Below are 14,750 nucleotides of genomic sequence, written 5' to 3'. Positions count from 1 at the left end.
CAACAGTCTCCTAGGCATCCTCCTCCATCAGACTACAACAGTCTCCTAGGCATCCTCCTCCATCACACTGCCCAGCCTGCTTCCTTCCTCACTCTTTCATTCCCACTCCCCACAGCCTCCTTTCCATCTCCCCAGCTCCTCCATTCTATACTGAAGCAGGACCTGTGCACCTCAACCCTGAACACTGATCTGAGTCAAGAGCAAGTGTCCAAATCCCAAACGCCCTCGATGAGGTTGCTGACTAACCTCTCTCAGTGCTTATGTGTGTGCTCAGACCCCAGACGTCTCCCACTGGACCCACAGGAATGTGTAACCTCTGTCTTCCAGCATGGCACCACTTCAGCATACAGCCCTGAACTCTTGCTAAGTAGCGGTAGGGGAAAGAGCTGGAGTCCAGGGTGGACATCTGTGTCTAGTACCTGCTGCCGGTGCTTCAGACAGAGTAGCTGGAACCTTGTAGGGACCCAATCCTGATGCTGTCAGACAACCTCTTGTGTGCAGGGCTCCTTCTGTGGCCAGGACATATCTGACCGTCACACTCATCACGGCCTCCCTGAAGGTTGCTTTCAGCTAAGTGTTCTTGCAAGGCTGTCCTTCTTTCCAGCCCTGACTCTCTCCAGGGAAGCCTGCTGGTCCATCTGTCTGTGCCACAGGAGTTCTTCCTTCCATACATTCTGTGCATGACTACATAAGCAGCAGTCATAGCTGCCCTGGGGCGGGGGCTGGACACACACGGCCTCATCCCCTCTCCAGCACACAAGTGACATGACCCTCACTCAGGGTTCACAGCTCTGTGGCTTTCTCGCGAGCCTCAGCCTTGAATCACCTCTATGCCAGGCCCAACCCAGGAGCTCTGGAAGTACCTGCTGCTGCTGAGTATTTCTGCCATGAGACAGCCCCACTGCATCATGGGCAGCCTCAGGCATGCCCGGAAGGTTCTTTTCCAAGAAACAACTTGATGTTTGTATTGTTGAGGCCTGCACTGACCCCACCCTGCTGAGCTCCGCTCTTGCAAGTCTCTGGAGAAGCATCCCAGGGCAGATCCCAGGCTAACTCCCAAAGGTAGACTTGGGATGGTGAGCTCTCAGGCCTCACCTTGCGAGTCTTTGTGGGCAGAGGATAAACTGAATTCCAGTGAGGCCTCATGGTTTCCCTAACACAGACAAACATCTTTTTATATTAAAGTTTAAATAGCCCACCAAAAGCACAAATAACAAATTGAATGAAATATACACTTTAAAAGCTCATAGCCTATACCTCATTAGATACCATCTATGTAATAAGAGTCATTTAATCCTCTGATAACAGAGACAAATAAGCAGCCAACTGTGGCAACTCCAGAGAAGATACACACACACACACACACACACACACACACACACACACACACACACATACATATGCATATATATATATATCATATATATACCACTGTGAAGTCCTGCCTCATATCCATGAGGACAACCATCATCAAAGAAAGATAGCAGAATATGCTGTTAAGGACTGGGGAAGCTGGTACCCTGGGTTGTGCAGGTGGGATAAAAATGGCATAGCTACCATGGAAACAAGATATAAACAAATGAGAAGTTAAGAGATCCAGCAGCCTTCCAAGGCCCATGTCTTAAAGATCCAAAACATGGGGCTGGCCAAGTTGATAAAGTAACTGCCTTGCAAGCATGAAGTCCTGAGTCTGATGACCAGAACCCATTTGAAAATGCCAGGCGTGATGTCCCATGATTGTAATCCCTGTGCTGGAGAGGTGGAGACAAACAGATCTCTTGGGCTTTCTGGTCAGCCCTCTCAACTTAGTTGGTAAGTTCTAGGCCAGCGAGAGAACCTGTCTCAAAGGAGGCTGATGTTATTTCTGAAGACAACACTCAAGGTTGTCCTCTGGCCTATGAATATGCACCATACATGTTGTTATAGAATGGGGTCGTCGGAGTAAAACAAATGCCATTTTCACTGGATCAGCTCTGTCTGCTGCAAGAGACCATTATGAGCAGAAGTCATGGGACTACAATGGAGATTTCAACTACTCCTCACAGACATTTTATACAATTCTTCCCTAATTGCATGTGGCAACTGGGGCCTGTGAGGTGTCTGTTAGAGTCTATAACAGTGGATCCCAACAACCCCAATTCTATGACCCTTTAATGCAGTCCCTCTTGTTGAGGTGACCCCAACTATAAAATTATATCATTGCTACGCCATAACTGTAATGCTGCCACTGTTTTGAACTGTAATGTAAATATCTGACATACAGGCTGATATGTGACCCTCAAAGGTATAACGACCCACAGGATGAGAACCTGTAGTCTATAGTGTTAGGGGAGGTTGAGTGATGGTAGTTGGGGGGGGGGGTCCATCTGTGCAGCTATAGATAAGCCAGCATCCATGCTGGGTGAAGGCTTTCAGGTGTGACAGCCATGGTTTTCCCCACCCATGCTCTGTAAGCCCAATAAACTTTCTGGTTCCCCAGCAATAAATAAACTCTGGTAAAATTTGACTTTTGTTTTTTTTTTTATTGTCAGAGGAGGGTATATACAGTTTACTTCTCTCCAGGGAAAGTCTTCTTGCAACACATATGCATCCACACACACATGAACCGCCCAAACATGTCCATACAACCACATGGAAAGGATAAAGCAGCCTTATTCATTACAGGCTATGAGAACAGCCGGTGCCCGATAGCAGTTGGATGGATAAACAGGGCGTGATCCAGCCGTACAATGGAATATTACTCATCAATCAAAAGGAAAAGAAGCATTACCGCATGCTCCAGGATGGATGAACTCTGAAAGGACGGCATCACTGTAAACCAGACACAAAAGCACCATACACTGCAGGATCCCAGGCCTGTGAAAACCCAGAATAAGCAAATCCACACAGCCAGACAGGAGATTAGTGGTTGTCGGGTGCTGGGGGAGGGGGTGGGGAGCGTCAGCTGGATTTTAAGGAGTTTCCTCTTACAACAATGAAAGCCAGTGGTGACAGAAACCCAAGTCAGTCAGTATCAGAAGCTATGGGACTCAACTGGGCGGGTGGGAAGGCATGGTGTGCATTTGGTATCAGGAAAGTCACGTTTTCTACTAGCAGAAAAACTAAATACCGTAAAGCAGAGGTTCTCAACCTGTGGGTCACGACCCCTTTTGGGGGGGTCCAATAACCCTTTAACAGGGGTCGCCTCAGACCATCAGAAAACAGATATTTATTTACATTCGATCTATAATAATAGCAAAATTACAGTGATGAAGTAGCGATGGAAATAATTGTATGGTTGGGTCACCATAACATGAGGCGCTGTATTAAAGGTTGCAGTGTTAGGAAGGCTGAGCAGCACTGCTTTAAAGCAAGAAGCCCTCCCTTCCCTACAAGAGCTCACGGGCTGCACTGCTGGCTGTGTGTCCCCCTCCCTCTTCCCTCTTCCTCCTCTCTCCTTCTCTTTTCTCCCCTCCTCCAACAGAGACTCACTCTGTATCCCAGATTAGCTTCAAACCTCATGGCAATCCTCCTGCTTCAGCTTTCAGAGTTCTGGGACCACAGCCTTGACCCACCATGCTTGTAGGGAATGTGTCTTTCAGTGCCTACTTAACTCCATAACTACTAAGACTGAGTGACAGCGAGTTCTGGGTACCCTCCTGGCTTCGCCACCCACTGCTGGGATTACAAGCATACGCCACCACACCTGAATCTTGTACATGGGTTCTGGAGATCCAACTCAGGTTTTACTTTTGCAGCAAGCACCTCACGGATTGAGCTGTCTCCACAGTGCCTATCAGGGGTGTGGACTTTTTAAGGCCATTGACCAGAACCACAACTATATCATTCCACAGCCTCAGAGGGGCAAGGGCACAATAGGTAGCAGCAACAGGTCCTGGGTCCTGCCCAAGGTCTTAGCATCATCAAGAGGACTGGAGTCTATCAGTCTCAGGTGCCCCAAACTGTCTGGACCTGCTCCATAGAGGAACTGCGTCAGACAGTGTGGGAAGTTTACAGCAAACTGTACCACCTGCTGGCATAGGGCACCCCTCCCACACCCCCATGCCCACTTTGAAGAGAAAGTCCAGCATGGCCTGAGGCTCTGTCTCAGACCAGCCTTAAATACATCCCTTTCCTTTCTGAGACTTGGTTTCTTCAACCTGTTTCCCCAGCAACACCCTGACCTGGCCATACACTAATTTTTAATTGCTCCAATCACAGTCCTGGATAAGCTAAAAAGGTAGGATTCCCAACAGGCTTCCAAACTCAGTCTTTTATGTGAACACTCAGGCGCATGGCAGTGCCCACCGGGTGGGGGAGACCTCACTATAGGGCTCACATATAGATTCCACACATCCCTCAGCACTTCAGCTCCCTGTTTGTTGTAGTTACCCACCGCCTGTCTTTACACCCCATTGCAGGAGTGAAACAAAACACAAACACCCTGAGTGCAGAGCCCGACTCTTCTCTCAGAGCCCATTGGACACAGGCTGTCTGAGTGCCTGGCAGCGACCGTGGTTACAGCTGTCCACAGCTGGACAGACCTCCCTCTCCAGTCACTCACAGAGATGAGGCAAGAGCCAGAACTCAGAAGCACCCCCATCGCCATGGATGCGGCCATCTGGATCCCCAGGACTTGCTGTCCTGAAGCTCGGGGCCATAAAGAGTCTCTCTGGACAGCTCTGGATGTGTCTGTACACTTCTGCCAGACCTGAAGATACACATTTCTCAGACAAGAAGCCCAAACTCACCTCCCACATCCCATGTCCTTGGAACTCAGCTGAAAAGGGGATGTATATGCTGTCATTTTCATTTACTGTCCCCAGATCCTGGCCAGCATCAGGCTGTTCTGATCCATTTGTCACCTGGCCTGGCCCTGGCTATTATACAGGCAGGTTCTCAGGGAACTGTCCTTGTAAAAAAAAAAAAAAACCAGAGGCCTTAAAATAGCCTGCTTCAGGAGCTGAGGATGTGGCAAAGTTGGTAGAGTGCTTGCTTAGTGTGCATAACGCCCTGGGTTCCTTCCTTCCATCTTCAGTACTGCATAAATAGGGTGTTGTGGCAGCTGCCTGAAATCCCAGAACTATGGTTGAAGTTCAGGATCATCCTCAGCTACAGAGCATGTTTGAGACCAGGGTGGGCTCATGAAACTCTTTACCCGAGAAAGGAGAGTGAGAGAGGGAAGGAGGAGCGAGGGCGGAAGGGAGAGATGGGGGAGGAAGAATGCCGCCGACAAGCAACATGTGGATGTCCACCTCTGCGATGCCAGCACTCTGACAGGCCTGAGGTAACAGGATTGCTATGAGTTTGAGGCCAGCCTGGGATACAGCGAGACTCTGTTTCAGCTAAAACCTCCTTGAGAAACCACACGAAGCTATGTCCTCCACCCAGGCATCTGGCCCTCCAGGACATCCTGGGATGGCCACACACGTTACAGGTTATGTGGGAGACCTCTCACTCTGCTCCTAAGGGCCAGGGACATCCGATGCTAGACTGACTGTGTACACTACTCCCAAGTGGTGACATCAGCCCGAGGCTCTTCTCATGCCAAGCTGACACCGCTCCCTGCACAGGGCAGATGCTGTGGCACATGCCCAAACATGAAGGAAAGAAGCCACTAGCCACGTAGCCACAAGGTACCAGTGGCCACTCCACCCGACGGGCAGTGGCATGGGCCGCGTGGTCTCTTGGTTCAAGCCCTATGGCCAGGCTTTCCTTTCTCTGTGGGAGTGGGAGGTGCTCAGGGCTGGGCTCCTGCACATGAACAGGCTGATGGTTCTCCCTGGGAAGCCAGGCACTCTGGCTTTCTCCTCCTGAGCCTGTCCTGGTCTGCCTAGGGACACAGGACAAGCAGGAGCAGCGAAGTGCTTTCCCTGCGTTCTGATTGACATTCTTATTTTTTTTTAAATTGAGGATTAAACAAGGAAAGCTGGATTTGTAGAAAAAAAAAATCAGGGCAGAGAGCTGAAATCTGGTCAGCCAGCACACAGCTGGGCTGTCCCTGGGGATCCACACCGTGCAGCCTGCTGCACTGCAGCCTTACTCCCCAGACTTGCATGTCTTCCTTGACCTTTGTTTCTGCAAACCATGCTTTAAAGAGCATGGTAGGTTTGCCACAAAAATGCAAAACCTTGGGCCACACATGCACTCCCACACGCATGTACACACGCATGCATGCACATACACACTTAAGGAGGCCAGCCCGTGGTGATATGTATGCTCTAGCAACTCCTGAGTGTTCTGGGTGGTCAAGCGCTACACCCATGTTGACTGTGGTGATAAGATTTCTACCTCTTCTGTGACAAATTATGGGGTAGAAAGCCCACCCGAGGACCACCTTGCAGAAGGATGAAGGTGTGCGTGCATACTTACTCTCCACCTTGTTTTTGAGACAGGGTCTATCATTGAACTTGAAGCTCACCAATTCAGTTAGCCTGACTGGCCAGTGAGTATCTCTGCCACCCCAGCACTGGATGACAGGCATGCAATACCCTGCCTGGGTTTTACATGGGCACTATAGATCCAACTTGGGTCGCAGGCTCTACTGATTAAGCCGTCTCTCCAGTTCTCTAGGATTTCGCGTTTTAGCTCACAGGTTCCCCACAGTTCCCTTAGTATGTAGACTGGACAGCAGGCTAAGTGAGAAACAGGCCGTATCACCTGAAAGGCCCTGGGTGGCGACATCAGCCCCCTGTGGAGTCCCCCATAGCCTCTGAGCTTTTAGAAAATGTAGTCTCCTGTCCGGGGGTCTCTTGCACATCCTCATTGTCAGCCCCTTGTTAAATGCAAGAATTCTCCCTCACAGAACAAGATGGAGAACCACCCCCAGGTATGTAATAGTGGTGGCAGGCTGGGGGAGAGACAAGGAGGGTGCAGACAGATTGGGTACTCACGTGAGCATCAGTGCAGTTCACACCCAGGTAAATGTTGCCTTCCCCACCCGGCCTGATGTCTGTACACTGCAGCCCAGCCTCATGCCCAGCCTAGTATCAGGCACTTACTTCATGGGTTTGAATAGCGCCTGCCCGTAGTTCTGGAAGGTCATGATGAGCTTCAGTTGCGTGCCCCCTGACTTCATGGCTGCAGGAGGGAGGGAAGAACAAACACAGGGTGACTCAGTGGCTGCCTCAGGTCCCTGACTATTCCTGGGCAGCAGAGCCAGATCAAGGCTCTAGCGGCCAAGTCAGTTAGGTCTTCTTCATGTGGCTAGGGGACCATAATTGTGCCTGGCATTCGGCAATGATACACTCCAGCTGCCTGGGGCCCCTCCTGAGGCAGCAGTAGGGTCTGAGCCAACTCCATAGTGTGAGCCTACCAAAGGCCCAGGGGGTGGCAAATGCAACTGCCTGCCAGTGCAGGAGTGCAGTCACCCACATGCATACCTTTACACACGCACATACTCCACCAATACACCGCTCACTCCTTGTACCCCACAAACACCTTCACAGTCACAGACACACCCCACAACTCCTCGCCCCCACACTTATATAAACATCCCCCACTTACACCCTCACAAACACACACCTACACATACTTACACACACAACTACACACCGACACACACACACCCCACTGTGTGCCTAGGCACAGGCAAGCTAGGATTTGGTGAAGGTCTGAGTGGCCACTCTGAAGAGTCCCAACATCAGAAGCATCAATATCATCAGGACATGGAGGGGTATGAAAGCTTCCGATAGTTCCAAAACACACGTTGTTCTGGGATCTCACCAGATCAGGAATCCTATGGATTTGAAAAATGACTTTTCTTCCCCCAACCTTGGATTTCCGTTTTGCTGATGCAGGAGATGGAAGGAAAACCATCGGGGGCTTTCCTGTTCTAGGTCTAGCCTTATGAAGGGCTCCCAAGTTGTTCAAGGCACAGGGACATGAAAGGGCTATCACTCAGCACAATGTGGCCAAGCCCATACACATGGTAGCTTGCCTGGTGTGTGTAGATCCTGCCTATATATATGGTAAACAAGGGCTGGAAAGGCTACTGGGTGCCTCTAGAATCCCTCAAGTGAGGCTGAAGACAATGGTGGTGACAGGGGACATGCTCTCACCATTTGGTTCCCAGGCATAACAGGTCTGTCAGAGACTGTGATTTTATGAGACCAGGGTCACGGCATACTCACAGTATGTGTGTGTGTGTGTGTGTGTGTGTGTGTGTGTGTGTGTGTGTAAGAGAGAGAGAGAGAGAGAGAGAGAGAGAGAGAGAGGCGGTGTTAAATATCACAGGACAGTAGGTTTGAACGTCTGGTGGAGCTGGGCATGGTGGCACACATCTTTAATCTGAGTACTTGGGAGGTGGAGGCAAGTGGATCTTTGTAGGTTCCAGGCCAGCCTAGTTGCAGTAAGTTCCAGGCTAGCCAGGGCTGTGTAATAAGACCTTGCCTCAAACAAACAAACAAACAAGCAAACAATAAACAAACAAAGTGTTCAGGGAAGAAAATCAGAGGTGGCCCATTCTGATCGTCATACTGAAGTCTGCTTAGATTCCCCGGCTGGGCATCCTGGAAGGAGTTTTTTGCTTTTTAAACCTCAGTTGCCCTTTCTATGTGAAATGGAAGCATGAATGCTGGTTTATCCTTGTGTAAGTATTTCCTCCAAATTAAAACATTTCCCCCTGGTATGGTTGCACATGCCTTTAATCCCAGCACTTGGAGGGCTGAGGCAGAGGCAGAGGCAGAGGCAGGTGGATCTCTATGAGTTCAAGGCCAGCCTGGTTTACATAGTGAGTTCCAGGACAGTCAAGGCTACACAGTAAGACCCTGTGTCAAAAATACAGAATCCAACCAACTAACCAAGCACCCACCCACCCAAAAAGATTACTCCTGGTGGGAGACTCATTAAGATTTAGCAATTAAGTAAAACTTACAAGGCTTAGGAAGTTCCTGAAACTTCAAAGAATCACAATCCTCTTAGTTTATACAAGCAGTAACAGCTGACGGGGCAAAGAGAACAACCCCTCATAGGACAAACTGCCTGCAGGTCAAGCAGGGGGCTCTAGGGCTGCAGCTTTCATGAGTCTCATTCACGTGAGGGTGGCCTTTCCTGAAGTACAGCTGCCTTTGGGGTATTCATGCTCTAGAAAGTAACCCAAACACATTCATTGGTTCACTAAGCTAGCCTTGACCTGTCACTGATGCGCTCTATAGGGACAGGAGGTATTTTTTTTCACAGCCCCATCCCCACCCCCAGAGAAAGTCATATAATCCTCTTTCACAAAGTTGTGGAGAGGAGAGGATCAGGTTCAAAGAACAGCAGTGGCCTGACTCACCTAGACAGTGGCGACAGTTCCCCTGTTGGGATTAGCGAGGGACATTCCTGAGCCTAGACCTTGGCCAAACACTATCTTGGCTGCTTGCTGTGTATGACAAGTTGCATCCAGGGCTTAAGACTGACTTTAGGATCCACCCAACCAGAGTGGCCTGTACGCCCTCCTCAGGCCCTCACGTATTGCATGTTCTTCTTCAAACCAGGATGCAGGTGGTTGATGATGACCCCACAAGATGTGTGACTACCACCCAGCCTTCCTCCTGAGCGACACAGCAAAGTGCTTAGGGTTTGACTATTAAGCAAGCAGCTTATGAAACATCCACACTCCAGGAACCTCATTTTCCCCTAGAGACGGGGACATGTGGATTTTTCTTTCTCAGCCCTGATGCATAGACCAGCAGCAAGCCTGTTCCTCTCCCTTGGGAGACTGGCGGGGGATTTTAATTTTCTGTTTTTCCTTATCGGTGCTTTCTAAATTTGCACAATGAACATTTCACTGCATTTCTGGTAAGGTGAGAAAGAAGGAAGTGATAAAGAGTCTGTGGCACCGTTAAGTCTCCGTGCGTGTCCCATTTCCGTTTAATAATAGAGACTTGCTGGATTTAATGGTTCCTTCCTGAACTGGGCTCTTTTTAAGGTTTGTAATCCTGGCTTTCAAACAGCAAAATAGTGTGTTGATCTGGTCAGTTTGGTCTGTCCCCACCCCTCCACTGCGGCCTGCTGTTCTTGCTTTGAACAGGCTCTCTTGTAACTGAGGCTGGCTTCAAACCTGCTATACAGCTGAGGGTGACCTTGAACTCCTGACCTTCCTGCCCCTACATCCCCAGTGCTAAGATTACAGTTTGTATAGTGCTGGGTATTGAACCTAGGACTTTGTTCATGCTGGCCAGTACTCTATCCACCGGGCTATATCCCAACCTAGTCAGTCTTTTTCTAAGGAGTCCAATCTGCCTCCCCGTGCCTCTGACATGGTATGGGACCAGCTCCCCAAAGGAGGCAACCAGAAACTCCAGCACACAGAACTCTGAAGTGACGAAGGTACAAGTTTTAAAGTTCTTTCATGACTGAAGCTGATAAGGGGTTTTCTGCTCTGACCCCAGATGCCATAGATCTGACACAGACTGCTTGCTTTGTGTTACAGCAAAGGCTCAGGGGGTCTGTCTAGGTGGACAACAGACCTGAACACCCACCAGCTTGTGTACTAGGCTATCCTCACTGGGCACTAAGGAAATGGGTTATGCATAAATGGGTGATCACGGGGGAGAAGCCAAGAAGTGGTAGGGCCAGTATAGAGCATGGTCTTTTCTCATGGTGACAGATGGAGGGATCATGTCTAGAGGTAAGCTCCTGTTCCCTACTAGAGCAGAGAGGTGGTCATGTGAGAAACTGAGGCACAAGCTCCAGTTAGGGCATTTCCTAACAGGGACTTCTGTTGTTTGCAGTGGACTGAGACCACATTTCAAATAAACTAATTTGATTTTTTTTTTTTAAAAAAAAGATCTATCGGGACCCAGCATATAGTTTAATTGGTAGAGTGCCTGCCTAGCACGCCCTGGGCTCTACCCTGAGCACTGCAGAGGTGAAGGCAGGACTATCAGGAGTTCAACGACATCCTGGACTCCCCAGCAAGTTTGAGGTCACCTGTGATACGGAAGAATCTATCTCCAAACATTCCAATCATGACCGGTGGGCCACACACTTGAGATGTTGCTTGCTGGCCCTTGGGGCCCCTCACCGCTGCTGAGCTTGGCCTTGGTTGTCTCATCTGGGAGAGGGGATTGGTGATTCTGTTTGGGGTCAGTCAAGCAGGAGTGTGACTATTTTCCCACATACCCTGAGCTGCCTTTTAAGGGACATTGGGGAGACTGTTCTAGAAGATTAATGGCGGCAGGTGTTTGCACTGTAAGTGAAGGCCTCCCCAGGGAAGGCTCACATTCAGAGAATTTGCCGTTCAGCTCTTCCAGTCCTGTCTCACATATCCCTGAATAGGAGAGAAAGCCTGTCTGTGGCTCAGATACTGGGCATTTAGAGTCCCCTTCTACCTGCCAATCCTGGACTTGAGAAAATGGGTATGGGCCACGTGGGCCACATTTACCTGGTGGCCAGAGACAGAGTCCCTGAGGCTGGCATTGCAGGAACCAGTCCTGACGCACGAGGCTGGCCAAGCTGAGAGAGCAGGGGTTGACAGAGGCTGCCGCCATGACTTCAAGCTCCTGGCCTGCTGTGAGGCCTTCAGGCTTGAAACCTGTTACTGGCTCAGACCAGCCACACGTGTCGCAGCTTCTTCTGCCCCAGTGGCCTCTAGCCTGGTGTTACTATGTCATCCTGTCTGCCAGGCTCGCTTTTATTTTGAGAGTGGCAGTCATAAGAAACACCAGAAATACCCTGATGGAGCTGGCTCTGTCTTGCAGAGAGTCAAGGGAGTGGAGGCTTGGCTCAACCCACTGCACAAGGAAGAAATGGGGGATAGGTGAGAAGTGGGGCAGCCAGGTGGAGACCCCCACCTTTGCTCTTGACCACCCATCCTATGGCACTGAGCAGAGGAGAGCTTTAATGCTTCCCTGGCGCACCTGATCATGGAACCCCTGTTATGTCAGGAGGTCGCTCAACCACTGGGGTCTGTGACTGGCAGTCAATCCCCGCTCCTCACACACACTTCATGCCCTGAGTCAGAGGCAAGGTCCTGTGACTCTATTGTGTCTAGCACTGCCTTGTGAGAGCTACAGCTCTGTCTTGTCAGACAGCGATGGGACCTCTCCTCCCCACCCCAGTTCATTGGCAGAACCTCACGGGGTGCCCCAGTCCTGGGCCTTTTGTTCGTTGAAGCTCACAGACAATTCTCCCAGATCCCATCTCCACCCTTTCTCTCCCTTCAGCAGGGCAGATCAATTAGTGACAAGGATGTCAGTCCCGTGGAATCATTTTCTTTTGTTCTGCCTTGTTGTATTTGTGGGGCCTTGATCTGACCCAGATGGAGCCACCTTAGACATTGCTTCTCAGACCAGAGGCTGTCAGGACCCTTCATGCAACCTCCCCTCCACCATGCAATTTCAAGTGTAGAGTGTTTGCATCCATAACTGTACATGGATAGTGATTTGATTATCACGGGTCCCAGCCAAAGGCGTGGCGGGCCTGGCTTCCAGCTGAGCAGGGGTGGATGTGTGTAGAGACTCTTTCTTTAAAGGCAGCAGTGGTCGGTTACCAGGCAGCCTGGAGCCTAGCTATAAATAAATCTCTATTGGCCTTGGCCAGCTGCGCTGTGGGCCACACAGAGCCTCACAAAAAGGAGCAAGAGGTTCTAAACAGGCGAGACTTAATGGAACCATTCCAAGAGGGCATGGAATCCCTCTGGCATCCTTTTCCATCACAACCATATTTCCCGGCTCCATATTTCATAGTGAGATGAATAACCTGAAGATGAAAGTTATTCCTCCTGGGGCTGGGGAGATGGCTCAGTGGATAATGTGCTTCCTGTGCAAGCATACAGGCCAGAGTTTGGAACCCCGGGACCCGAGTAAAAAGCTGTGCAGATGTGGTGGCTGCCTGTAGCCACAGCCCTAATGAGGCAGTCAGGGAATCTCCTGAGCAAGCTGGCTAACTAGGCTACTTAGAGCTGGAAAGCTCCAGATCCAGTGAGTGACCCTGCCTCGCCAAGTAAAGATGGAAAAACAACAGAAGCACAGAATGCCAACTTCAGACCTCCAAACAATGGACATGTGTGTGCATGTGCCCCTGCACACACCTAGACACACATGTGCACAGATGTTAACAAGCACAACCAGCACACATACTCATACATGCTCACATATGCACGCGCGCGCGCGCGCGCACACACACACTGAAAAAATATAAAAAACAAAGTTGTCAGTGGTGAGCCAGAGGGAACCCTAAGCCAGGAGCAAGGGGATGCTACCCATGAGCAAATCTTTCTTCTGTGGAGCCTCAGTTTCCCTAGCTGTGGGAGGAAGCTGGAAGGCTTCTCTAGCCTTTGAAGGCTCTGCTTCAAAGGTCACAGCAGCACCTGGACAGAAGCAGATCCTGTCCACTTGCCCCCGGGGTTGTTACCTGGGGCTATGTTAAGATGAATGCCCAGGACACCCACAATGACCTCTGGGGTAGGTCAGGATGAGTCAGGTTGGCCATGGCAGCAGGGAGTTGCCTCCATCAGGCAGCCTCCAGGAGAGTGTGCATTCTCCAGGGTATTACGCTGCAGCTATGGCCAGACAATTCAGGCTACTCCCTACAGAGCAAGAGGTCTGGGCCTGGCCCACTTCTTCAGTTATAAATTGTGCAGCTCTGGGAAGATGTGCCTATCTGATTGCAGGTCCCTGGGTGAAGAGGCTCAGTGTGCCTTGAAATGTGGTTGCCACAGGAAGATGCACCAGGTGGGAGCTGTGCACAGTTCTGCTCTTGCCACCGACTCATCTTTACACACTGAAGCCTTTTCCACGTGGGGTGTCAGAGTCCAGATCCAGAAAGAAAACATTCTGGTGATGCACACTTTGCTGGTAGGAATCCCCAAAGCGAGGGGGTCAGAACCTTGCAACCAACACTCCGTGCCACAAAGCTCGAACGACTTCACCTTGGGAGAAAGCCACCTCTTTACAAGGATCACGAACTCAAGTCTCAACCCTCGACACAGTTAGGTTGGATCAGGTTTTGCTGCCTGGTAGCTTGGTGTGGGCCTCGGGCTCAGGTGGCAGTGACAAGGTCCTTTGTCTGCCTGGGTAATGGCACGCTCCACCAATCTATACACCAAGCTATTGAGCTATGAGGCACCTGCAGAATGAAGAACCCGGCATGTCCATGATGGGTCTGGATGAGAATTATCTCATCCGCTGTGGCCTAGCACATCAGTGCGGGATCCACGCCAGTATCCCTTAGTCCAGAAGAACATTGGCTGACTCCAGGATGCCCCACCAGACCAAGGCCCAGTTAGAGTCTAGGTTGCTCCCCATCAGCAAGAGAGCTGCTCATCCCACTAAGAAGTCAGGCATGCAAGCACTGTTAACGTCTCCTGAGTAAATCAGATCTAAACAGGGCTTGAGAGTCGGGGACTTAAGGTTAAGCACATGAAGCTATACAGAGATCCCTGAGGTAAGGCCCTGGAATTCCAGTTTTCTCTGATTTCTGAGCTCTTGAAATAGACCAGGCATGAGTGAGAGTAGAAAACAACAAATCAAGCAAGCCCCCACAGGGGCTGGCCAGCTATGGGGATCATACAGCACTCGAGCATCCTAGGTTGTCTGCACATATCTAAGCATGTCACCCTGTTCAAGGTCATTGTAGTAGATCTTTATTCCTAGGTTGCATGATCCACAGAGGCGGCAGTACCCCTGAGAGCTGGGCTCACTATTAGTGCCTTCTACTAGCTAGGAAATTGCTCTCCTGCTGAGCCACGCCCTAGTCCCTCATTGGAAAATTCTAGACAGATGCTCTACCACTGAGCCACGCCCCCAGCCCCTCACTGGGGGATTCTAGGCAGGGGCTCTACC

General features: G+C 50.4%; 1 protein-coding gene across 1 annotated transcript in view; it reads right to left on the bottom strand.

Annotated features, from left to right (window-relative positions):
• Fam20c (FAM20C golgi associated secretory pathway kinase) overlaps positions 1 to 14,750 on the bottom strand; it is a 55,961-nt gene that overhangs the window by 36,475 nt on the left and 4,736 nt on the right. Inside the window, exon 3 of the mRNA XM_021222687.2 lies at positions 6,981 to 7,059. Within this exon, the coding sequence (XP_021078346.1) occupies positions 6,981 to 7,059 (79 nt within the window). The remainder of the gene's footprint in view (positions 1 to 6,980; positions 7,060 to 14,750) is intronic.

Source organism: Mus pahari, chromosome 23 (genome assembly GCF_900095145.1).
Source record: "Mus pahari chromosome 23, PAHARI_EIJ_v1.1, whole genome shotgun sequence".
In the NCBI taxonomy this organism is placed as follows: Eukaryota; Metazoa; Chordata; class Mammalia; order Rodentia; family Muridae; genus Mus; species Mus pahari.
Note: the sequence above shows the minus strand (reverse complement) of the source record. Positions and strands in the feature narration are given on the sequence as shown.